The following is a 26,716-nucleotide window of genomic DNA, read 5'->3' as shown; positions in this document are numbered from 1 at the left end:
AAAGACTAATACTAATGCACCAACCTGTGAGGGAGGAATAATACTGACACACCTGTCACAGCGCCCTCACCTGGCAGTCATTTGGTAACCAGCACATGAGTAAACACAGAAGTGGTTGCAGTCTAGTATATAAAAGATCAGCTTATCCATGACTGAGTTAAAAAGATATTTTCCAGAATCTCTCCCATTCAGTGATTTAAAAAAATAACAAATCAAAAAAATAAATAACTATACAATATATAATCTCTTGTTCACTACTGAAACAGAATGATTTATGTTGCATACACTTGTTAATAGTTTGTTAATGATGAACAATGCATATACATTTGTTATCGCTATACAAAATGACAGACGAACAGTTGTATTTTGAACACGTGATAAAGCAACAGAACTAAACAGCAAAGAAGCACCTCATAATAACAGCATCAGACTTTCTGTTGAATGGTCCCTTTGTCTCTGTTGTATGTAAAGCTAAGTACCTAAGGTCCAAACATTGAGGATGGGGGTCTGTGAGGAATGAAATGAGGAGTGAGGAGGGTATGAAGTGCTGAACTGAGAAGAAGCCCCTGACTGATCTTCATGCAAGGAATTACGTCTCAAACTTATTTACCTCCTCAGGAAATGCAGAATAGAGTTCAGCATCACAACATGGTACTCCTTTTGTCCATGATGTAGTAAGGGAGTGGGTTCATGAATTAAAAGTCTTTTTTCAATATGAAAATAACCTTATATACAGTATAATCAAACACTTATGTACAAAAGCATAAATATATAAATATCTGTGATACAAAAATAAATATTTTCTCTTGTTTTCTTCTGTTTAACAGTCTCTTATGCATCCGTTGTGTTGTCTGTCCCTTCGTCCTCAGGGAACGCTTCACTTGGGAGGATGTTCACTCCCTGTATTGATATATCTTGGGATTGTGGCGTTGTGGCTGTTGAAGATGATGTGGTGAAGATTCCTTCGTCTTCTAGGGATAGAAGATGAAAGGACCCCGGCTCTGGATAAAGAAGGAGGGAAAGAGAACTGGTCAGGAAACATGAGGGTGGTTTTGTGTAATAAAAAGAGCTGAAAGGATGCAGATTCTGAGGTTCAAATCATGTCAAAAGAGTCAAACAGTTGTGCATAGGACTTCTTGACCTCTGGATCACAAAAAAAAAAATCAACTTAAAGTCCACTTATGAGTTTTTTCTGAGCTTTTTCACCTTGTCTTCATCAGCAAATGGAAATTCATTCATAACCATCTCAAAAAACATCTTTAAACTGAGGAATCACTTGTCATCATGTGACCACTGTTTCATACTTAGGTCACGTGATGACAACTGAGCCGGTTCAATTCACTGATGAAGACTTTGAAATGCTGTTGAAAGCTGGAGGAAAGCTCGTAAGTGGACACTGAGTTGTCACACATAAATCTTCAACATTCAAAGTATTAATATGGACTCTTTCCCCCTCGGTCTATCAATCAGTTATCAACAGTGACAAAGTTCACATTGAGCACCAAAAACTAGCTTTACAAAAAAGCTACATTTCAAATGAGTCAGAAAAAGGACTATTAACAAACTAAGAATATTACTATCAGGAGCAGATTTTAATGGGAGGATCTGCCCTTACTTTGAATGATGTCCTCCTCTGTTTTATCCTCATCACAGAAACTGCTGTCATCTCCCAGTTCCTGTGAACTGACGAGTTGATGGGAAGAGTCGAGGAGCTGAAGAGTGGAATCATCAGGAGGGAAGCAAGTATGTTCATGATGACCAGGACCACTAATGAAAAGAGGAGGGGAAAATATATTACTTTAAATAAAATGTCAGCAAAATATTCAAGTTATTTTCTCAAGTTCAAAACTCAAATACATTTAGTATATATTGATATGAAACAGAAAATTAACACTAGTGTTTGGCATTTTAGCATAATAAATTACTTAGATTTTCAACCTGTTATCAAACTAGTTGATGTTAGATGATCAACCTGTTATCAAACAAGTTGATGTTAGATGATCAACCAGTTATCAAACTAGTTGATGTTATTTCTGGGTTGACTAATTGATTAATTTACTCACCAGTCCATTAAAATTCGGTCTCTATAATCTGTTGAATACAGATCAACACAATCTAAAAATAATATTGGCTAAAACTTTGTAAGATTCTCTGTTTTGTCTAGCTTGAGCATTTGATTTTGCTCCCTAATGAGAATGTCCCACAAATACAACACAGTCAATGTATATAGTAATAAGATATGTGTTTGTACCCATTGGAGTAGTGGTAGACCGGCAGATGTCCATTTGAAACTGTCTGTGGCAACAATGTGTCACACTCCATATCACAGTCCACCTCCTCCTGCAAACACAAGAGCATATAGATTATAACTTCAACAGAAACAAAAAAACACTTTCATAATAATTATAGCTTTTAAACAAGCAAAGTAAGCCTGTCCTGTATGAACTGTGTTTTACCTGCTGCAGCCCAGGAGGCAGGCAGTGAGTGGGGTGGTGTGGTTTGCCATTCGGTATGTATTCCCCATTAGGGGGGTAGACGCCATGTGGAGCAGTCATGTGGGCGTCCAGCGGGCAATGGCCAACTAGAGCAAGCCCCTGAAGGGGAACCATGGTGTACTGGCATGACGACACGGGGGTGGCCACAGTGGGAAAACACAAGTCGGACGTTTGCTCTGGAATAAGCACGAACAGAGAAATGTGATTACACACATGTGGCGGCAAACACTTTTACTCCTGCAAGGATCTGAGTGACTGTGAGGAGTACTCACTCTGTTTAGCCCAAGCCCTCCAGAGACAGAAAGGGATGAAGGCCACAATGATGAAGACGAAGGCTCCCAGGGCAATACCAACTATGAGATAGGGGAGGTCGCCCGGCCTAGGAACCAGCCCGCCCTTCTGTTCAGGCCCTGGCTCTGGGACTTCTGATGGAGCAGGCCGGTGCTGATTAGAACGAGCTAAGATAGCAGAGGCAGAACGGGGAAAAATGGTTAAAAAGTCCACTCAGACTATTTTTGGTGCCTGTAAATACATCTGAAAGGTTAGTTTGAGTCAATATGACCTCACCTTTCGTCTCAAGGATCACCACATTGCCAAATTCACTCTCTCCCTTCTCGTTGAAGCTCTGCATCTTGATGTCGTAGGCGGTCTCCGGTTGCAGGTCTGTGATCGAATGCCAATATCTATCTCCCTCCACCACATCCTTCTTGTAGTCACTGTCATTATCACTGTCTGTCGGCCGGTAAAGGATGTAGAAGCCGTAGATGGGCGTGTTGTTTACGGGAGTGTACTGTTGAGAAGAATAAAATGTTACAATTAATTCAAAATATCACAGAAAAAAATGATGGTGCTTAATTGTTGGGAAATTGATTTTTCGTTGTTTTTTTCTTCTAGTCACTCACCTTCCATTTGAGAATGATGGTGGTCTCATTAATGGCTTCGTTGTAGGTGATGTAAGGTCCATCGACAGGGCGTTCATGGGTTCTCCCACCCACCACTGTGTACGCCTTTGATGGGGCGCTGGGAGGACTGGAACCGATCACATTCACCGCCACAACACGAAACTTATAGGAAGTACCTACATGAAGAAGGATAATCATTACTAATCTGTCTCCAGGGGCTGCGAGCTGCTTAGAAGAAGCTCTGTATTGTGTGTAGACTAATGATGTTTGTTTTCCATTCATTTTTTGTTTTCCTTTTCAGAGCAAATGCGATGTTGATTGCGATCTGGTTATGGTTTTGATCGATGGCAGTAATTACTCTAACAACAGTCATTATGCTGATGAATTTACGGGCCGTGGGAATGTAATTATGCAGGACATCATCATTATAATTATATGGTACTACATCCAACTTCTCGCCCCAACTCTGCCTAAGTCAGAATAATAACAACACTGTTGAGGTGCGTGTGAAGATAGCTGACCTTTTTCCAGGCCGGTGATCTCCACTGAGAGCCGCGATGGGGGGATGTTTTCCACCGCCGTCACCCAGTCCTCTCCTGCCTTCTTCACCTTCTTGTACTCCACCCGAAAAGACTGGATGGGGAACCCGCGGTTGCCACGAGGAATCCAAGTTACGTACGCTGACGTTTCCGTTGCTGTGGAGACCGTGGGCTTGTCTGGGGCCTCGGGAGCTGCAGGAGCAGGAGCAGTGGTGTGAGATAGGGGACAAGAACAGATATAAACTCACCAGACAACATCACTGTAATGTCTTAAAAAACAAATGAGATTGATGGTAACAAAACAAATGATAGTAATTATGACAGAGAAGGCAAAAAACATGATCGCAATAAACTTACAGAGAGCTCATCCTTCAGTGACAGAAGTGAAAGAGAGATCGAGAAAAGTCCATGTTAGTCAAAAAGAGAACGGTTAGAAGTTGGAAGTTTTATTGTACAATAATATTTAGTTACAGTTATGGTTAGTATAGTTATTTGGAGCTGGAAACTGCAAAAGGGAACAGCGAGGTACAGAATTGAAGGGATACTCACGAGAGAGGCTTGGTGAAGGAACTGCAGGAGTTTTTGGTGGATCAATTTGTCCTAGACCTTTGCGTCCTGAAGAAGTAAAAACAGAAAATCAGAGTTGAGTAAGTATTTACTTACAGGACTTGCAGGACAGTGTTTGTAGGACTGACTCAGAATAACTGCAGTACCCATGTTCATCATAATGAAGAACCATGTCACTCATTGCAACAGTGAACCTCATTTATATGATATCAGATTTGACTGCAATATTCAATATTTGTCAGTAGGATCCATTCATTTTTATTAAGGTCTTTCTGTAGAATTTCTTTATAGTAGGAAAACTACAGTTTATCACCAGACTTATCCTTTAAACATTTTTCATTAAATACACTGACAGCATAGAATAAAATATAAAACTGCAGGGAATCAAAATGACAAGCTCCAGCATGTGTGCATTTTTGACCAATCTATGACAGTTCTGAGAAGTGTCTTACTTTTACCGGTTCTGAAGGTCATCATGGCAGGTTGTCCCAAGCCTGCACAGTTCTTGGCAGTCATCTCCACCTCATACAGGCTGTCAGGCTGCAGTTTGGCCAGGGTCAGCTTATGGAGAGAGCCTGAGATACTGCTGGAAGTCCACTCTGCTAGAGGGTCTCCCACCTAAGAGAGAGACAGAGGGATAAGTTACTGACTATTGTGTGTTTGAATGTGAATGTGAATGTGAACACACTAAAAGATAATATACTCTGAAAAAAAAGCTCTTGGCAGTACCTTTCTGTATTTGACCATGTACTCTAGCACAGGGGCACCACGCTCATGCCGCGGCCTCCAGGTCAGCTCATAGTAGTCAGCCTTTCCGGTGCGTGGCTGGCTGAGGATGATGGGTGCTTCTGCAGGCAGGATCTGTCCCGGCAGCTCAGAGCAGTCTAGAGGCAACATGGCGCCCGAGATCCCTGGCCTCACAGGCGGTTGCTCTCTCAGGACTTTATCTGGACTGAGCGGCCGATAGATTGAGGGCAGCTTCCCTCTGGATGAAATCCCTAGAGGAAAAAGCATACATCATGAAATCTCAAGGCTGTGAGAGGGGAATAAAAGAATTAAAGCTGTGATAAGTTACCAAAATATCCGACTTACCAGTTGATATTGTGATTAGGCGAGTAGAGGCCTGTGAGCTGCCCACTCCGTTCTCAGCCATGCACTGGTACAGCCCATCATCCTGAGGGCCCACGTTGGAGACTCGAAGCCCCTTTGGGGTCAGGCGGTGGCGAGGAGACAGGGAAAGAGGTTGGGCATTGTGGAGCCACATCACGGTGGGTGCAGGCCTACCTCGGACCTGGCAGGTGAAGCGCACCGTCTCTCCATACACAACCTCCTGCTGCTGCAGCTCCACCGTCACCTGTGGAGGCTCTGCAGGAGACAGAGGAGAAAGGGAGTAAGAGGCAGAAACTAAGTAAAGAGGCAGCCTCCAAAGCTTATTAGGAGCTTGAATGGTATCGTGCAGGTTTTTGAACAATCATTTAGTTTATAAGATGTCAGAAAAGAGAGAAAGATGGCCATCACAATTTCCGTAAGCAGAGGGTGACATCTTTAAATGACTTGTTTGGTCTGACAAACAGTCCAAAACCTCAAAATATTACATTTACATTCATATGAAATGGACAAAAAGCTACAAATGTTCATATTTCATAAGCTGGAAGAAGTGACTGTTTGGTGTTTTTGCTTGTTTAAAGAGCTCAAATGAATTACTGATTATTAAAATTGTTGGTCAACTTAACTTTTACTTTCTGTCAACTAATCATTTTAGCTCTGTGTGTGTGTGTGAGTGAGTGAGTGAGAGAGTGTGTGTGCGTATGCGTGTGTGTGTGTGTGTGTGCGTGCGTGTGTGCATGTGTGTAGAGGCTGTATGACAGGGGATTGTGAAGAGCCAGGCAGGCGAGGCCCAGAGTTGATGGTTGGCTGCTTGTGAATCAGGGAAAAACAGAGCTCATTACAGCTACAGCAGCTCTCTAGCTTTAATTGGAGCCAGCTGCATAGAGACAAGCCCACAACACACACAAAAACATGCATGCACACACACACTCATAGAAAATCACTGTAAAAACAGTCATCCATAACCTAGACGCACTCAATCAAGTATTGCTACAGAACAGAGAGCTCTGTCTCCACTAACTCTTTCTTGAACAACTCCGCCCAGTCTTACATGCTTCTCTCACACACACACACACACACACACACACACACACACACACACACACACACACACACACACACACACACACACACAGACCCCTGTCTTCTCTGTCCGCCAAACAGGAGTCAGTCTAATTATTAAATCCATGACACAGACAAAACTCTTCTCATAAAAAAAATAAAAAAATACTTAATTCACTATGAAAAGCCTTTACAGGAATCTGAATGACACAAATTAGTTCAGGGTCTGGTTTAAAAGATATCAAAACAAATCATACAAAAAGCCCAAATGAGGAAAAGTAATCCAACACAATGTTCACACTACTTTCATTTACTTCTTTCTTCAACGTTACTTACCAAAAACTTGCACGTCGTAGAGCACCGTGGCAGACTTGGCCAAGCCGATGCCGTTGTCAGCCTGGCAAATGTAAGTTCCCGAGTCGCTTTCGCCCACTGCATCAATCAGCAGGTTGCTGAGTAGGAAGCGTGTGTTGTTATGGAAACGCAGGTCCTGCCCATCCTTTTCCCAGGTGACTTGTGGAGTAGGGATGCCACTGGCCACACACTCCAACACCAGCCGCTGGCCTTTGGTCACCATGATGGAACGGGATGCCGGCGGGTAAATGATACGAGCCTCTTCTGACGTGGAGCCTACAAAAAGACCACATCACTATGATATGACGTTTGTTCATCTCTACTGGCCATTTATAAATCTGCGTAGCTTCTCTCAGCCATTTCTTTAAATGCTTGCTGTGGTTGGATTTGATCCAGAATATAAAAAAATTAAATCACAATGTGATGTCTAAGCACTTACATCTCCACCTTTGAAGACATACTATAAAAGTGTTGAAATGATTGAGTTATGAGCAGCAACACCTATGACTAAATGTATCCTGGCAAGATCACATCAAAAAAAGTCGCTCTTTACTGGCGAGTGTGAGCCACATGTGCCCACAGTAACAGTTACAAACTCTGATAATGTCTTTCAGTTTTCCGCATTTAGTTTCTTATTGGCTGAAGAGTTGACATTTCAGTATGGCAACATGTCTTTTAAATGTATTGTGATCAAAATTAGAAATATAAAAGTAGGTTTTTTTGGTGTTTCTGTTTTAATATCAGGGTGTTGGAGATGGTGACTCACGGCGTATGCGAAGGCGGTCAGCGGACCTGGAGGTTTTGACCTCCTGAGTGACAGGGTTGTATGCAGCACACTTGTACGGCCCCTCATCATCCTGCGTGGCATTGGCTATCTGCAGGTTCCCTGATGGCATGATGAGGTAGTTCCCTGCAGGAGAAAAAAAGACGTCAGACAGAGCTCTGAGGGCTTGACAAACCCATAAATGAATGTGTGTGTGCACAAAAAAACAGTTAATCCTTTGGAGTGGCAGAAAACAAGCAATACTAACAAAGCAGTAACATGAGATTAGGCTTTATATACAGGAAGATTGAATTTAAATATACAAGAATTTACAGGGCAGAGATGAACTTCAGAAAAATCAAATCCACATTGTGAAACACTTTGTGTAACTTGAGTACTATGTGCCATTCCAGTGCATGTGTGCCCTGTCAGAGACCACAAGGTGGCGCCCTGGAGTCTGCCTAAGAGCATGCAGGGAATGCTCTTCAATGTGGTATTCATTTCCTCACAGATAAGCTGTAGATATCAGTACCTACAGCTCCCAGGCATCATCAGCATACCAACCACAAACCACTGGAGCTTTTCCTCTCTTCCAGGCAACTTAGAAGTAAATAGTTTGAAAAATAAACAACTGCATTCCCATGTTTCAACATTCTCAAGATAATACCCTTATCAACGGTTTTATGATGGGTCAGATAGCAGGATTATAGCATTCCGGTAAATTATGAAGATAGTATGGGAATAAAGAGGGCAAGAGGGAGAGACAGTGAATTAGCCACAATGTGATGGTAGCACGGACACGGTACCTTTAGACGTCTCCAGCCACTCCTGTTTGACGCTGTAGCGGACCTGAGCCTTGGGCTGGCTCTCCGGGAGGTGACATTCAATAACAGCTGTGTTGCCTTCATCGACCTCGATTTCCTGCTGGTCGTCTGGTTCGAAGTCCCGCAGCTCTGAGAAACACACAAGCAGGGAAAAGTCAGTGCTGTCACATTGCTGCAACACTATTCTTTCATCATCTTATGCACTGTGTAAATCACATCTAACAGTCACATATACAGTCAGTCCTCAGTTTCAGAAGTAGAAAACCACAATATTCTGTGCAATATAAACTCTATAATAACTGCGCTGTTTCCATATTGAGTGTCTCTTACATCAGCTTTCCCCCATTGTGTTGTAACCACATTCCCACAACTTCACTAATGTGTCCTCTCTTTGAAAGAAAATCCTCCTCCACTTCTATTTAGCGATTTCTTTCCCACTGCTTTTCTTAACAAAGAATTGTATAACTCTGGCTCAAAACATTTGCTGCATTTTACTTTGTCACCCATTTTATGCGACTTTAGATAAGGTTAAAGCCTAAAAGTGGTGTGTGTAACATTTGAGTAGGTGTCATTAATCCCGTCATACATTATACTGGGACTGGAGCCGGTTCAGATTCTGTGGGAAATGGGGAGTGGGATTACTGGGGCCATGTGCGACTGTGTCCCGCAGACACACAGTCTGCACAGCACAGACACTCATCTGACCTCCGACCTCCTAAACCCCCACCCCCACCCCCCCACCCCCACCTGAGCGGCTTGAAGGCCTGGCCACAAGGTCAAAGGTGAGAGGTGTCCATCCTCTAGAGTTTCAGAGGAAGATATCCAGTTTGAATTTAGGGAGGAAACAGCAAAATTCTGCTCTTAAGAAGCCAAAAAGAAAAAGGAAAAGAAAAACCTACAAAAAGCTTAGCGGGGGGGATGCTGCCATTTTACAGATTTGAAGCAGAAGGAAACTAAAATGAGAGGAAAGGAGAGAAAGGAACAGCTCAAGAGGGGAAAAAGAAAGTAATTTATCATGCAGGAGTCCAACAGTGAAATGAAAGATAAATAAAACTTCTCCAAGAACGTAATTAAACGTCTACCAGTCTTTGTTGATTTATTCTTAACAAACACAGCCTCTCTTCATTCTTTCCAGAGGTGCTACAACTGGTGTGTTTTTCTTGGACCAGCAGCTCTCTTTGGCAAAAAGACCACGCTGCTGGTATACAGTCAGCTGATGAGACTTTGTATACAGCTCTAATTCAATAAGCAAAGTTTAGTTAAGGGCAGGGTATCTACTGATATGGACATCACAGTGATTTACTCAAAGCACTGAGCAAACACCTTCACTGCAGGCAGCTTTGATTTATTCAACATGCATGTTGGATCAGTCCCTCCCTGTCTGTGTCTGGGGGAGTTTTAATGGGAGAAATGGGGGATATCAGGGGTCCACACACCACACACACACACACACACACACACACACACACACACACACCACACAACCATATCTTTATCTCCAACTCTGTTTCAGTTCTTTTTCAGAAAGATGAGAATCCCAGCCAGAGCATGTCAAACTAAGTGGTGTATGTGTGTGTGTGTGTGTGTGTGTGTGTGTGTGTGTGTGTGTGTGTGTGTTTGAGGGGAAAAAACTTTAAAGAGAGACTGTGGCGCTCCATTTGCTAAATCAATCAGGTGCTGTTTTTACAGCCAAACCTCCCCTTCCTCCCCCCATATCTGTACACCTTCCTCCTCCTGCTTGCTTCCCCCAAATTCCTCCAGTTACACCTTTTAACGCCCCCCCACCACCACCACACACACACACACACACGCATTCTTCACAGGAGCAACCCCGCATGCATCTCAGGTGTGTGTGTGTGTGTCTGTGCCTGTGTCTGTGTGTGTGTGTGTGTGTGTGTGTGTGTGTGTGTGTGTGTGTGTGTGTGTGTGTGTGTGTGTGTGTGTGTGTGTGTGTGTGTGTGTGTGTGTGTGTGTATAACCTGCAAGCCCCGGGTGAGAGGCAGAACAGAGGATTGATGGTATTCATAAAGTAAAGCAGACCTCCCGCACCAGGGCTGCTTGGCAAGGCCGACTTAAATAATTCTAGAGAGACAGTGCATTTATCATCTTTATGTGAAGCAGCAGGAGGCCAATGTGTGTGTGTGTGTGTGTGTGTGTGTGTGTGCATCTAAATTATAACATGTTTGTGCAATGTGTTGTGAGTTCACGTTGTGCAGATACATGTCTCTGTTTTCTGCAGCAAAAGGGAGGGTGATTGTCTGCACAAGAATTCAAGCGAGGAGCTTTTAACTTATGCCAAAAAAGCACAGATTCTTCTGAAGTCGGATAGCGAGGAGGGTCTGGAACCAACCTATCCTGATCACAAAAAACATGTGCATACAGCTAAGAGGCCTCACATGGAAAGGCAGGCACGTACACACTCCCTGTGGAGCGATTCCTTAGGCGGTTTGAGAGTGACTGAGGAGAAACCGTTATTAAATTATAGACGTTTTTGGGGGAGGTGGGGCAAAACAGTCTGGCTTCACGTGTGGTCATCTCAGCACGATTCATCCACTTTCTGAGCTATCAATAACCTTCATACGAGCGCCACGAAGTTTCTCGTAATCACAGCTTGACAAACTATCACATGAGAACACGAGAAGACAACAAAGGAGGAGGGAAAGTGAAAGATAATGAAAGGTGGGAAGGGGAGGGAAAGTGACAGGGCGAGGAGTGAAAAATGTGTGAGGGAAGAGAAATGTGTGTGTAAGGTTATGGAGGGCTTCAAGGAGACAGAGAATGTGACATCACGTCTCATCTTGTGTGAGGATCTTGTCTCAACTGGCCTAAAGCACTTCAGACTTCAGCTCTGGCAGTCTCATACATCACATCCCTACATGTGAAACAATAAGTACAGTTAAAAGCCTCTTCTTTTTTTTTTTACTTAATAGTGTGTTCAAGTCAGGCATACACCCATATCCTCTGTCCACACACACACACACACACACACACACACACACACACACACACACACACACACACACACACACACACACACACACACACACACACACACACACACACACACACACACACACACACACACACACACACACACACACACACACACACACACACACACACAACATCCTTATCTTCCCCCTGCTTTTCACAAAACAGCCCTCTACCCAATTACGGGGCCATAATTTCTGGTGAGCCCTGCTGTCGGGCCCTGTGGAGAGGAATGTGGTGTTGTGGGGAGCAGAGGGGCCAAAGAAAGGCAGGGGGCCCCAGGCTGAATCCTGGTCCCCTCTCCCCACTCTGACCGGCCCCAGCCCCTGGGTCCCCTCCATTCCTCTGGTTCAGGTTACACAGCTTCAGGCCCCCTCTCAGTCCCATGATGCATATCAAATGTAACACCACACACTCAGACCGGCACTGCACTAAAAACGTCAACATGGAGAATAATTCACTTTAACTCCATTAGGTCAATATGACACTAAAAGCAGCTGTTTTTGTCGAAGTGCACAGAATAATTACTGCCTGACTATCCGAAGCTGTTATCACTAATCAGTGATGTTCAACAGTTTTGCAACATTAGCACCGAAATTGTAGTTGAAGGACCAGATTCAAACAAGCCACAAGCAGTGGAAGAAACAAGGTTTACAGTGTTGTATTGGGGAAAATTTTAAGCAAACAAATACCACCCCTTCACTGTTTTTGGTCTACTAGAGGAAAATTAAGTCAAAGGCGTTCTTTGGATGCTCTGACAAACCAAAACGGGGCCAAAAGGGGCCTGTGTGTTTGTGTTTATGTGTTGAAGCTTTGTGTGGGTGGCTACTCACTGGCAGCGGTGACGTTAGCAGGCACACTGGCCAGAGCTCCTGCGCCGGTACTGGCCACACATTGATATCTGCCAAGAGTCAAGTTGGAGAGTGTGGGGATAAACAAGCTGTTGGGGCCCAGCACCACCCCAGGATCTCCATCCACCACCTGCCGACCGTTGAGGCGCCAGCTTATGTTGGCAGAGGAGGGCCTGGCACTGCAGCGCAGGTTGATGCTGCCTCCCAACTTCTGCACCACTGATGCGGGCTCTTCAGTGAACACTGGAACCTCGTCTGATGGAGAGAAGATTACACAGAGCAGTCAGCAGCAACATAAACTTCATACAAGTCACCATATACAGGTGTTTCCTTGCAATAACTTCTTTGCTTGGAATTTCTGTTGACATACAATACTTCTTTTCTTTTCAGTTCAGTTCTGGTGGCTAGTACAGCTCATCCAAACTACCCACTTCTTCAAATGTATTTCAAACAAACTGCTGTTGCAGCTGCCAGACACGTAAAACACCTCCCTCCCTGTGAGCCAAAATATTTTGTCCTTGGCAAGACTTATCCTGCACCAGGTGTTTGGAAAACCTAATGTAAAGGCATTCATAAACTGAGCATATATGAAGTCCATAATAGGCTCTATGGAACAGTAACAGAGTGTACATTTTAATCATGCAGATTTCTACTTAGATCCAATTTTTCACCATCTCATTTTGTCTACTCACCGGAGACAGAGGCGCCGCTCTGCAGGCAGCACAGCAGTACTGCTCCCAGAGCACACAACACTGGAGCCCTTCTCTTTTTCATCCACGGAGTCCAGTCTCGCTTTCCAGACATCTTCCATACACTACCTCCTGAAACACACACACAAAGAAGAAGGTTAGAGGGTCATTTACAAAGTCGGTACACTCAAAACAAACAGTACAAGCTGTGACATTCAGACTGAAACAAACACACAGACAGATCTGTACTGACAACAAAGCTACCAAACTTCTTGCTTGGAAACATACATCATCCATCCAAACAGTCAATCTGACATTTACACATGCACTTTTCTCTCTGCTTCTAACTGACTTGTATACACACACATACACAAACAGGCAGCCATTAACGAAACCTAGGGGAGGCGATGCACTCAACGCAATACCCTTAGCAGCCAAACTCCAGACACAAATAAAGCCTTTCTTTTCTGTCAGCCCCCATCTCACTGCTGACCCCATCTCCTCCGCCTGTACCCGCACCCATCTAGCCTGTGTTCATCAAAGGGGCGCCCTCATTCTGCGGGGCGTAACCCAACCCCTCCACCTTCCAGCTCAGGTGAAACCGATACAGGTAGAGGGTCCAGGAGGAGGAAGGAAAACACACAGGCTGCATTCAGCAGTTGGGACAAAGAACAACTAATGAGAGGCAGGAGGGGAGGGGGACGGGGGAAATATATATCGCAGCACTGTGGGAGTGTGTGCATTTGTGCGAGATGGAAGTTCTTTTATACTTCAGTGCAGAATGCATTGGGAGGAAAATGGAGGAGAGGATGGTAATGGTCAGTGTATTAACAGTTAATATAGAGAGGGGAGCTTTTCTCTCTCCCTTGTTGCTTGTTGCCAAGTTTCCCGAATTCTTTCCTGTCAGGTTAAACTAACAACTTCCCGTCAGGATGAGGCGGGTGGTCCTGCAAAACTGAATCTCTCTCTTTCTTTCTCCCTCTCTCTTTCTCATATACATACATGTCGCTTAACATGCGCACACTCGAGGGCCCAAACTGTCCTGCTTTGATACAGTCAAAATGGAAGAGCACGACTTTCTAATACATATTTGTCCTGATCTTATTATGGCAAGGAGATGATTGATGAAGCTCAGAGACTAGGGACTACACACACACACACACACACACACACACACACACACACACACACACACACACACACACACACACACACACACACACACACACACACACACACACACACACACACACACACACACACACACACACACACACACACACACACACACACACACACACACACACACACAGGGGCCAAAGCAGGACAGTAAGAGAATGGAAACTCTTACAGCGCACCTTCATCATCTAATGGCCCCAGTGAAAATGTTTAGCTGCCTGGCACATTTAGTGAAAATGAGCAAAGCAGCAGGCTGATGGAAAAACAGCTGTTAACTAATCCAACTGCCACAGGAGACCACACATTACTGTGTTACATTTTAATTGCACATTATGAATGTGTGTAAACAATTTTAGATTGTTAGTGCTCACGACATGCACAGGAACAAAGAACTACCTTCAACACTATCCAAAAAAAACCATGTGGAGCTCTAACGATTAGTAGATGAACTGCTTCAAATGTAGTGAATCAACAGTGGTTTTATTTATTGATCACATCTGCAATGACTGATGACTGGCAGCAGACACAAGCTGTGAATACAACATCAAAATATTATCATCTTGTAAGAAATTGTTAGCCAACAGTTGCTTATTTACACACACAGCAGACACATAACAACATCTGCATTCATTTGTTTCTGGCCATCTTCACTTTCATTTTAGCTCTGTTTTTGGTCTCCACCACTACTAAATGCTCCACTATGTCCACTAAGCTTATCATTGTCTTCATCTGCCTGCCATATACTGCTGTTTACAATGGCTTTATCAGAGATTTTTGACTAAAAACAGCTGTTTGGTGTGTCTGAAAATGATAAGAATAGCAAGAGTGAAGCAAAACAGTAAAGATTTTAAAGCTGGCTTTAAAACTAAAACAAAGACACTAAACACTGCAAAGTTGTGTAATAATTCTTTGTGGGTTTGTCACAATGAATAGTCATGTGAGCCATTGTTAATATAAAAACACTGATTACAGCTGCCTTAAGCAAGCAGCAAGCACATTACACTCAAATGTGGAATTACTGCTTTTCTGTTTTGTTGAATATTTGGACTATTAGTCAGACAAAACAGGCGATATGAAGATGTCAGTGCGGACTGGGAAATTGTGACGGCCATGAAAATAATCTATAGTTGCTGCCCTTCATACATGTACACTTTCAATTACTCACACGTCCTCTCAGAGTGGCTCATCAGTAGTGGGCTCGCTTGGTAAACAAACAGCAAGCTACTGTGGAACCAGGAGCGAACATAGCTGAAGGCCTGTGGCTTCTGTGGCCGGTTGCTGTATGGACACAACCCAGGACAGCTGCCCATAAAAGACACATATACATCTGTATCGAGCACCTGTCCCAACTGCGAGAGTCGCTAACCGTAAAACCACACCAGTCAATCTGCCAACTGGACGCACAGCAGGACACTGACACCTCTTACCTAGCCGGTCTGTTGTTGCCAAATTCTGTCTCACAAATAAATCAGAGGCGGTGAGACAGGAGGAGAGAAAGAAACAGAGATAGAGCTTTATTATAACGGCGGTATGAAAAAGGCCCCTCGTACATCATCACTCCCTAAAAACAGCAACACTCCTTTGAGCCTGTCTGTCTGTCTGATTCATTAGTCAGCAGGGTTGTGTGTTTGCTTAGTGAATACCCTGCCTCAAGATGAAAATATGGCCTGACAACTTTTTCCATCCATCCTTCCCTGAGAAGTCACAGACACAGAGAGGGAGAAGAGCCTCCTACGCATCAGTGAGACTGATAAAAACCAGAGCACGCTCACAGACAGCTCCCCTAAATTAAGAACTGAGAGAATGTGTTAGTGTGTATACGTGCCTGTGACTGTTTTGCTATAGCCTCACCAGTAATGAACATGGCAAACACTTTGTGGGAGCAGCTTTGTGGCATTAAAAAATACTTCAGTGACAGTTTAGTGTAGGGGACTGTGTGAAATGTTCAAAATCTGCCTGCTCGAGAAGTATTATTACAGAGGAGTGGAGTTATTTCTGTAATCATGTTGAGGAATTGAGACTTATGACTACTGTGAGACACCGCTGCCTTAAGACTTGACTGCATGTAAGAATGTAAGTTTAAAAAAAGCTAGATTAAGAAAAATAAACTCATAAGAGAGAGACATGCATTGAAAGAACTTGAAGGAACACTAAGTAGAGGTAGATCCTAACCTTATTAAGCAGATTTTGTGTCACCAATCCACATAAATGACTGTTTCTTTACCTATGTCATTATAACAGCCAACTTAATTTCTAGTGCCTGGTCACAGCATCTGGTCTCATGGTACCTTACATAAAAATGATGCTAATAAGTATTAAGCAGTAAGGTAAACAGATTTTACATTCGGGAAAAAGAGACCACTGGTATCTGATCAGATCACTCCAGGAGGGAGGAAAGAAAAATATTGTAATGCTGTGTCATTTTAATGGACCTGAAAACATCTTGACTTTGCTTATGAACACTTGTGTTTTGCCTTGGACTTGAATGGACAGGTGTGTGTGTGTGTGTGTGTGTGTGTGTGTGTGTATCCGTGTGCAACATCTGTACTGTGGTTATATCATGGAGAGTGCTCGGAGAGACCGCGGCCAGCAGCGAGTATGAGGTTGTGGCAGTGGTGTGCAGGCATGCATCGTGAGTGTAGGTATGCCAGTGCCTTATATGTCATTGTGGGAGAGTCACTTGACAGAAGTTCATTGTGAGCGTGCTAAGTAAAGACACCGGGGCCCCTGTTCTCCCGGGCCACTGCCGGTCCCATTGTCCCCCTGCCTCCGTGGATAAATTCATTTTGACAACCCTGCTAATTGGATAAAACCAGACTGGAGCCTCCTCCCTGAGCTCTCACATTCCATCTGCTTTCTGGCATGGAGAAGACACACAGGAGGGGCGGCTGTGGTGGAGGGGTAGAAGGGTAGTAACTCCTGAGTAGCTGAGCTGTTGAATATTTATCACCTCCCCAAACTCCCCTCTTGCCCTCCCTCCTCCCCCAGTTTTACGTCTTTTTACACCCTGTGCCCACCCTCCCCTCCCTCGAGGTTCTCCAAACACCACAAAGCCCCCCCTTTAGATAAACACATGCGGTGTCAAGTGTGAGGAGTGCTGGGGGTTCAACTGCCCCGCTCGGGCCTGCGGCCCACAATGCCATGCTGCATAGCTGCCATGCGGGAGGCCGGTTGCCCCTGGCGACGCTAACAGGCAGAACGCACCTTAATAGAGTGGAGAGTCATTGTAAAGCAGTGAGCCGGTGCACGGACAAAGACCCCGTGCACCCCTGGAGAAAGGGGAGACGCTACTCTGAAGGGCCCGGGGAAGAGCTGATGGGCCCTGCTCAATGACCAAAGAGAAGGAGGGGGGGCTCAATGACCAAGAGGTTTGAGAGCAGTGTGTGGAGGGTTTGGGGAGGCAGAAAGGGGGGCTCAGTGCCTTTATGGATTGATGTGAGATGGGTGAAGGGGGTTTATGGGGTAGGGAGGGGTGGAGAGGTTGACTGAGAAAGCAGAACGGCAACTCAAATTAATAGAGAGGATGTCAACTGGCAGGCGAGCAGGAGGAGAGAGCAGGGTCTAGTCAATGAGAGGGTGTGTTTGAGAGAGCGTGTGTGAGAGCGTTGCTGAATGTCCCAACATATTTTCCCCTCACTCTGTCAATCTGTTTGCTGGCCTCTCGCTCTGGCCCTGGTTTCTGCTGAGTGGAGGAGGATGAGGAGGATAAGGAAGGTCTGGAGATTGCTTTACAAACCAACAACACACCCAGTTCACCATTGGACCATCACGCAGGGAGAGAGCACCCACACGGCACCAAAGAGAGGATTTTAATCAAAGACGGGGCTGCAACGAATTATCATTTTCATTATTGATTAATCAGTTGGGAAGAAATGTTGTAATATTCCAAGTTAGCATCTTTCTTTGCCAAAAGATATTCAACTTAGAGTTATGTAAACTCTAGAGTCCTCACATTTGAGCTGCTGAAACCATCAAACGTTTGGCAGCTGTCCTCAAATTTTCTGATGATCAAGTTATTAATAATTGTGCCACCAAAAGTCAAACAACTGACTGGTAGTTAATTACTGTAGTTATCAATATGTCATTGTTTGTTATTCACTTGTACAAGATAAATGGAGGATTAAAAGTTAAAACTGAGTGTCTGGTACCACTTATCGTGTCCTTTTCAAGTATAATTCTGGCATTGAGTATCTGCCATGTATTATCATGGTGCCATAGATAATGCAGACTGATTTGGACAATCTCCATACTTTTCTGTTGTACTTCAAACAAGGAAAAACTTGGCAAAGAACAAATCCTAAATCTATTCCCATCTATCTCTCCTCTATTTGGAGACCGGCTTTCTTGGATAAGAAGAGAACGTTCTGGACTCTTATCTTGGCATGGAAACTCTTCCCAACAGGTGGAGAGGGGGTCAGTCCAAATCCTCTACTCGAGACATCACTTGTTCTCATGCCATAAAATTACACATCAAAAGCATCTAAGCATCTCTAATGAGGTTGAGAATTTACCCCCTCTTCTTTCATAATACACACATACACACACACACACACACACGCACACGCTTCACTAAGTATTAACGAGCTATATGCTCGTCCAAACCCTCCTTCACCCCCGAACCGACACTAACGAGCTACAGAGCGTCTCGAGGATTAACGAGGGGGATCTGGACAGACCTGCAATGGAAAGAAGGGGGGCGTTCTAATCAATTAGGCACCGCCGCATTTGCATAATTTAGATAACGAAGCCGAATTAACTACGGAGAGCTAATTACCACACCATGGTGAACACACCCACCCACATTCCTCTTCCTGGCGTGAGATGCCAGCATGCCCACCAGGGCCATGGGAACAGGACTATCATGCCTTTTTTAGGGAGTCTGAGCCAGATAGCCTGACCAAACAGAGATGTAGGTAACAGAGAGGAGAGGGGGATGGAAGGGAGTAAGGAAGAAAGGAAATATAGATGGATGGATGAAAGCAAAGAGAGTAGGATAGATAAAAAGAAGGTAAAATGGATGCACTGGATGGAATGATTAATCAATTAGTCAATCAACAGAAAGTTAATCAGCAACTATTTTGATAATCAAATCATCATTTTTAGTTTTTTATTAAGCAGAAATTACAAATGTTTGCAGGTTGTAGCTTCTGACATGTTTATTTTCAGTGTCATACATGTTGATCACATCTGAAGATGTCACCACGGGCTGTAAGAAATTATGTTGGACATTCTATCTCACTATTTTCTGAGATGTTATAGACCAAAAAAAATGTAATCGATAGTTTGAGAAACTATTTCAGTATGTTAATCACTAATTTTAAAATTACCAGCCTTAAAACATCGGCCTACACAGATAGTTGAAAGGAAAGAAAGGAAGATAGTGGAACAACGGAAGAAAGTGGGATGAAAAAGATGGATGGCAGGATAAAAAGGAAGGAAGGAGAATTAGATGGAGGGATGGAAGGAAAGATAGCTAGAAGGAAAAAAGGACAGATTGATACAAGCTAGCTATTTATCATCATTTATCATTTATCCATCAATATAGCTAGAAAGACACTTTTATACTTTTAACTCTAAAACTGTATTAAAGACACACTATACATGTGTTATCATCATGTATGCCAACATTTGATAATTGATTGATTGTTTGAGTCATTTAATGAGGAAAAATACCAAAAATGTCCACCTTCTCAAATCTGAGGTGTGAATATCTTTTGGACTGTTGGTTAAACAAAACAAGATATTTAAAGTACTGCTGCAACAATTCATTGATTAATCGATTGGTTGCCAACTATTAAATTAATCTGCAACTATTTTGATAGTTGATTAATCGTTCGTGGTCATTCTCCAGTCCAAGTCCAAATTCTCTGATTCCAGCTACTTAAATGTGAACATTTTCCGATTTCCTCAGTCTGATATGTTAGTAAACTGAATATCTTCAAGTTGTGGACTGCTGCTCAGGACAAGAGTGAACATTTCAGGACATCACCTTAGACTTTGGGGATCAATGGGGATCCACATTTTATAGACCAAACCACTAATCAGATGATCAACAGTTAGTTGCAGCCCTAATATAATGACATCACTGTGCAAAACATAAAGAGTATGTGTCTGCCTTGAGACTCTTTTGTGGAAGGTGGATCATTTCTGACAAGTTTTAACCAGAGGAACAATAGTCTCTCTTTTCCAGCACTGTATCATTCTCATACAGTACTGTGAAAACTAACTAATACCCTGGATTTCACAGTACTCATCACAAACACACCACATGCAGTTACATATTTCACTTACCCACAACCATTCTTTCGCTGTATGTTCTCTCACCCTGCACACACACACACACTTGATGACACATAAGCAAGCAATCAAACAAACTCCTATTACATGGTAAAAGTAAACTCACAGAGGCACATAAATATGCAGACCTCAGGAAGTTTTTCCAAAACCAAATGTCAACACGCAAAAAAACAGGCTACCACTTATTGTCGGCCGAAGAGATAAACTTCATGCGCATCATGGCATTCACGCATGCGAATATAGACTTTCATAGCTGTACATATATGCAGTCTACTCCTTGTGTGTTCCTGCATCGTAGGGAGGGAAGGCGAGAGGGAGGAGGGATATGAGGGGGTGAAAGGGGCCCCCCAACTCCTTTGGCAGCTCATGCATCAGAGTGAATGGAACCAATTATAAATCAAGAGCAATTTCTCCCCATTATTCAGCAGGAACCAGGAGGGAGAGAGGGAGAGAGGGAGACTGCCTGGCCCTGTAGGCTAACTCTCAGTGGGAGATGAAGGAAGGAAGAGAAAAAGCAGAGAGAGTGAAATATTATATGAAAAACAGATATGAGGAGGCATTAGGAAATCGAGATAAGAAGGGGGGAGGCGGAAAGAAAGAGGGGGATAGATGAGGGAATGGAGAAAGGCTGTAAAGTTATATGAAACAACTGAAGGGGAAAAACAGATATGAGCAGGAATTAGAAAAGCTAAAAAAGCTAGAAAAAAAAGGAGAGACAGGAAATTGAACAGAGTGAGGGAGAGAGAGAGGGCGTGGAGCGTCAAATGGTTTTCGAGATGGAGCAACCGGTCGAAGTCGGTTGTAAAGTGAAAGCTGCTGGGCCTGAAGGAGTTTGTTAAGAGGAGAAACAGCTGGAAGAGGCTTGTTTCAAAGAGAGCTCTCGGTTTCAGAAGCTGGATTAGTATGTGTGTGTGTGAGAGAGACATGGTAAGGCAGAGCTACCATTTGTCCTGTCACTCAGAGCCACGGATGTGCTCTGAAATATCATAAAATATAACCTCACGCACGCACATACGGTTGGACGGCAAACAGAGGCGCACTGTCAATGGAAAATTCCAGTTCTGATAACCTCGGGGGCCCACTAACTAACTAATCTGGTGCCCAGTGATTTATTCTGTTGAATCATGTCTTCTCCTGCCAGTTTGACATTCTTCAATGATGAGTTTTTTCTCTCTGGGGCAACACTTTAAATCTGATTATTGGTTAAAGCCCTGGAACACAACCCAGATTCCTCTATGTTTTTTCTGGTGTTTTTATTGTTTCGTTCACACATGCTCGAAGAAATACTGTTCCAGCATATCTTTTAAAAAAATGGTACTTCAGGTTATAGTCTTGTCTTTGAACATAATGAAGCTGCAACAATATGTGCCTAATAGAGACAGAAAGAGAGAAGAGAAGCTAGCTGAGGCTTCAATTGAACAGTCCCAGTCAGAGTGCAATCTTGTGCCTGTGTGTGAATGATCTATTAAGGCGTCTGGGTTGCTTTTGGCTCGTAATAACACCCCCTAATCTTTGTCCAAATATCTGCTTTGCACACACAGGGCTATTTGTCTACACACACAGCTTTCTAACCCGGGTCTGGAGTTGATCAATGAGTGAACAGCACTCACACCAGACTCACAACGTGTGTGCTTGTGTTTGCATGTGTGTGAGAGAAAGTCAGAGTACGGCTTGGATCACTTCATTATCCAATCAAGAGCTTCTTAACTCTTACTTTATGTAGTGGAACAAATCAACTCAACTGGTTTAAAGAGCTTTGGATAATCCTTATTAGGGCTGTTAAGACAATGACTGAAAGCCCTAATATATTCATAATACAGATATTAACTGAAGACGGGCATCCAGATATGGTTTCTGCATGTTATAAAAATGACGCTTTGCATTGGAGTAGTTGCACAATTATCTCACAATTATCTTGCACAATTCCTTTGCAACAAATTTTCCATCTGAGGCATTTTTTTCTGTCTTACTTTTCCTTGCATCCAATTTATCTTCATTCCTGCTTCAATAATCTCACTGTTTGATCGCCTGTTTAATTAGCCTCTCCAACTCTCTGTCAGAACTTTCTCCTTTTCTATTCCCCCCCTTTTTTAACCTCACATTCCTCTCTCTCTCTCTCCCTCTCTCTCTCTCTGTCTCTCTCTGTGGTCCTGGCTGACAGGGAGGATCAGGAGGAGAGAGGTATGCAGCCCCAGGGGAGGGGCCTGGACCCCGGCCACCTGCCGGTCCAGGTGTCCCTCTCTGGTTATCCATGTCTGACTGGACACAGAAACCCTCCCGGGGGCACGAGGCCTGAGTCCTGAGTCCTGAGCCTCCAATCTGTCAGCACTGAAGGCCTAATGCATCGTATGTCAACAGGCCAATAATGTTCAGCTCTGGGAAATCAGGCAGCCTTACTTGGCGATGACTGTGTTCCTGGCTCCATTATGAAAAGTACATTAACCCGAAAAAACGTTTGATGAAATTATTAAGTGTAAACTACCCCCTCTTCTCTCTCTCACTCACACACACACACACACACACTCATTTGTCTTCTTCTAATCTTAAAATGACCACGCAGGTGAGGCCGGTTGAGGACCAAAGTGACAATAAACACATTCCAGTGTGAAGAGATGATCCTGAGTGGACAGGAACTATCACTCACACACACGAAAAGACACACACACATGTGCAGCGAAGGCCCTCAGATTCTGCCTGCAGGCTGTTATGACTGCATGAGTGTACCCGCTGTCATAGAGATGAAAGCATGCCCTCAGGAAGGATTTTTTCCCTCCTTTGTCAATTAACGCCAATGTTACACCCTTTACAATAACAATACAGCTTTCCAGCTCTAGAGTCAAACCTCAGGAACTTTGGCGAACACTCACACACACACGAGATCCGAGCAGTAACAGCAGCCCTCATGGAAATGCTGGCTGTTTGTAATCTTGAAATGCATCTTGAAAATTCATCTCCATATGAAAACTCTGATTTACATCCAAATGTAAGAACCGCGCTGTAAAAGGCCAAGAGTCAAACAAGTTAAATCTTATCCTTCCACTTATATCTTACATCAGACTTTTAAAAAGGGGAGAATAAACTAATATACGAGTGAGAAACTCTATTGCCATTGGCCGCATACCTAAATCCACACAGTAACTTTTCTTTACAAGCTATGAAAGCTCAGCTCCTATAGGCCAAATGAAAAAGAACCACCATACAGGCCAAAGAGTGGAAAATTGGCAGCTTTGTTGCTGCTACAAGTCCATTTGGCCGGTAACCAAGATCAATCAGATGTAATTTCAAGCTCCTTTTATTGAAAATGTCTTTCTGGCAACACAAACCTGGACACGCACCAGACTCTGTAACGAAAAGACAATAAAATTAGTTTCCTGTTCTGACCTATAGGCACGCACATTTTCTGTTCCAGCTTGTAGGATTTTCAAGGACTATGCTGCGCCATTTGCGGTACATTTTCTGCACTACCAGTTGATAGCTGTTGTATTTGCATAAGACGGCAGTCTTAAAGTCATCACAATATCCTGCATAAGTAAAAAACATGGTATTATAATACTCCTATAGGGACGTGAGTTGTGCCTGTGGTATTAAGTAATGAATAAGGTCTACTTTACTGTAGTCTACGGCTGATGATTATTTGATTAATATGTTAGTCTATTAAATGTCAAGAAATGTAAAAAGGTTTTTCTCAGAGCCAAGCTGTCATCATTATATCACTTGTTTGGTCATATACTGTATGACAAAGAAAAGCAGAAAACATTTGAGAGCCTTTAACAACGATATGTTTTGCATTTTTGCTTGAAAAATAACTTGTGTTCAAGTTTGTGTTGACTGGCTAATCAATTTATCAATTAAAACTCTACTTTAGAGAACTAGTAGTAGCAGTAGGTTTTGTTTTGGCCTGGGACTGCAGCTTGAGAGCATCTCATTCATCATCATATCCTGAGTAAAAACATAACATCATGATGCTACTATAGAGATATGAAGCATAAATATGACTTCCAATAATGAATCAGGTCTAAAAATCTTGTCTATGTTATTTCATCCCCTATTTTAGAAGTGTAGTGTGATATTTTCAACCTACAGTAGCTGCATAATGTTGAAGTATGCTTTGATATTTCAGTGTCTTGTCAGATTGATTATAAACTCCTCTAATTTTGTTTTTCAGGCTCCACATAAGTAATCAAAGGGGCCAAAGTAGTCTGAGAAACAGATAATCAGACTGGAATCAATTAGTTCAACTTTGATCCATCCGACTGCCAGAGCTGATCAACAGCAACAACAAACTCATGCTACTAAACAACAAGAGGCTCTTTTTTTTTTTTTACTGAGACCAATTAATTCCCTTATAAACTGTGCACCTAATTGGAGGAGGCCAGGCCATTCGTTTCGACTTTTAATCCAAGTGACATTGATTCAGCGGGAACAATCAGGCCCTCTTGTCTGATGCCATGTCTGTCACTGAATCGCAGAGGTTCCTCCGTGCGCGACAGTGGAGGCGAAATGTAATCCAAACAACAAAGCGACACCTGGGGTTGGAAACTTGAGCCCCTGCGGCTGTTCCTGCAAGGCCCCTGTCTGTCCACCCGGCCCCCACGGTGTCTGACACCCCCGGCCCAAGACTCATTAGCAGCCCGGGGATTAAGACAAACATTTTCTCATTAAATCGGACCTGAATGAGAGGATGATATCAGGAGAGAGTCTCTTGACAGCGACGCAGGATGATGCACCGAGCTGTCAGTTTATTCCTTAATTAGGCCTTAATTAGGTTATTCTAACACTACAGGACTTTAGGTGAAGGGGACTGTAGAAATGCACTCAGGTGGCATTGTTATGGTTTGCTCATTTCAGTAACCGGTGAGTAAAGAAAGTGTTTTGTCACTGATCACGTTTAGTATTTTCACTAGTTATACGCATATTATCATGTATTATATATAACATCCATAACGAGCATCATCGTGACACTGATGGGTCAACACACTGCTTACCTTAGCATCTCAATGCATTTTGTCCTTTTGATTTTTACGGACACTTTTCCAAAACTTTACACCCACCACTACACGGTTGCACTCCCCTATGATAATATGGGGGTAAATCTGGCAGAGCTCACCATGTCTGTTTTCTGTTACCCTATGGGAGCGACTACATAGCTATAGGCTGCGGCCTGCAAAACGTAGACGCACTTTTCTAAAGAAAAACGTACGTATCCCTAAAAACACAGCTATGAATCTCTGCAACGTGTCACACAAAGCTGATTCCTCCTCACATACATGTATCGCATTGTAATAGTCGGCACATATGGACAGAAATAGGAGGAAAACGTTGGAAAATAAGGACGCACAGCTCATCCAATCAACAACAGGCTAAGTCTCAACGCAAAGTTACTTTTTCTTGTTAAAAGTGAATCCAAAAGCGGGAGCCAAAACGCAAACTTCCATCCAAATGAAGAAGATTGACGGTACAGACACGTTGTGTGGCAAAGTTATAGTGTATCAATAAGAAACAAAACAAATGTTGCTACTTAAGTACTCACGCATGAGCAAGTAGTCTTGACGCAAAAATCACAACTTTTTCTGTTTATAAAGTAGTAATCGTGTCGTTACAGAGTTGCGTAAAGTTGCAAACACACATCACAACTGATATATTTACTTATACGTTTGTAATACATGTTGATATGCAGCGTAACACCGCAAAAACATGGACCGCATGAAGGAGTAAAACTTACCAAAACCGCTGTATTTGGTGCTCACACCTCGTTTTTAGCCAGCCGATCTTCACTTCGTCTCTCTTCTGCGGTGAGTCTTAGTCCCAATAAACAAAAGTTTTTACTTCTCTTTTCCCTCTAAAGCCTCGCTGCTTTAGTAATTTACTGCGATGCCACCGACATTTTCTTCGGCTCCCCAAGTTCTCACATTGAAAGGCCGTTTTTGGATGACTGAGCTCTCAAACAATTCTCCCTTTTGCGACGCCTTTTCGGGTCCTCCCACTTCCCAAGCAGGAGGAGGGATCTGAACAATAGGGACTGGCTCCCAAAATCCCAGAGCTGGGTACTGCACTGCCGTTTCCTCAGACAACAAATCCCTTCTCACAACCCCTGAG

General features: G+C 43.3%; 1 protein-coding gene across 2 annotated transcripts; it reads right to left on the bottom strand.

The window, feature by feature from the left end:
• Positions 1-339: 339 nt before the first annotated feature.
• Positions 340-26,436, bottom strand: boc (BOC cell adhesion associated, oncogene regulated). 2 transcript variants are annotated; one of them, XM_062441534.1, is made up of 18 exons: positions 26,343-26,436; positions 13,148-13,276; positions 12,438-12,710; positions 8,596-8,742; positions 7,793-7,936; positions 7,009-7,302; positions 5,596-5,868; positions 5,233-5,501; positions 4,956-5,121; positions 4,486-4,551; positions 3,919-4,128; positions 3,398-3,573; positions 3,063-3,285; positions 2,768-2,953; positions 2,457-2,671; positions 2,252-2,340; positions 1,616-1,767; positions 340-1,001 (listed from the first exon to the last, which is right to left on the bottom strand). In XM_062441534.1, exons 2-18 carry the CDS (start codon positions 13,257-13,259, stop codon positions 832-834), a joined length of 3,165 nt encoding a protein of 1,054 aa, XP_062297518.1. In that variant the 5' UTR covers positions 13,260-13,276; positions 26,343-26,436; the 3' UTR covers positions 340-831. The 2 variants fall into 2 exon arrangements, with proteins under 2 accessions (XP_062297518.1, XP_062297519.1); XM_062441535.1 differs by having other exon boundaries at positions 2,252-2,337.
• Positions 26,437-26,716: the final 280 nt, after the last annotated feature.

Source organism: Scomber scombrus, chromosome 20, assembly GCF_963691925.1.
Source record: "Scomber scombrus chromosome 20, fScoSco1.1, whole genome shotgun sequence".
Lineage (NCBI taxonomy): Eukaryota > Metazoa > Chordata > Actinopteri > Scombriformes > Scombridae > Scomber > Scomber scombrus.
The sequence above is the reverse complement of the archived record's forward strand: the minus strand, read 5'-3'. Positions and strand labels throughout refer to the sequence as shown.

Bases quoted from the DNA above. Each gene is read 5' to 3' on its own strand.
- boc (XM_062441534.1), bottom strand. From the start codon at position 13,259: ATGTCTGGAAAGCGAGACTGGACTCCGTGGATGAAAAAGAGAAGGGCT. The intron at 7,303-7,792 runs GTGAGTCACCAT...GTCTTTTTGTAG, and splicing joins TGACCGCCTTCGCATACGCC to GCTCCACGTCAGAAGAGGCT. The intron at 2,672-2,767 runs GTGAGTACTCCT...TGCTTATTCCAG, and splicing joins GAGGGCTTGGGCTAAACAGA to AGCAAACGTCCGACTTGTGT.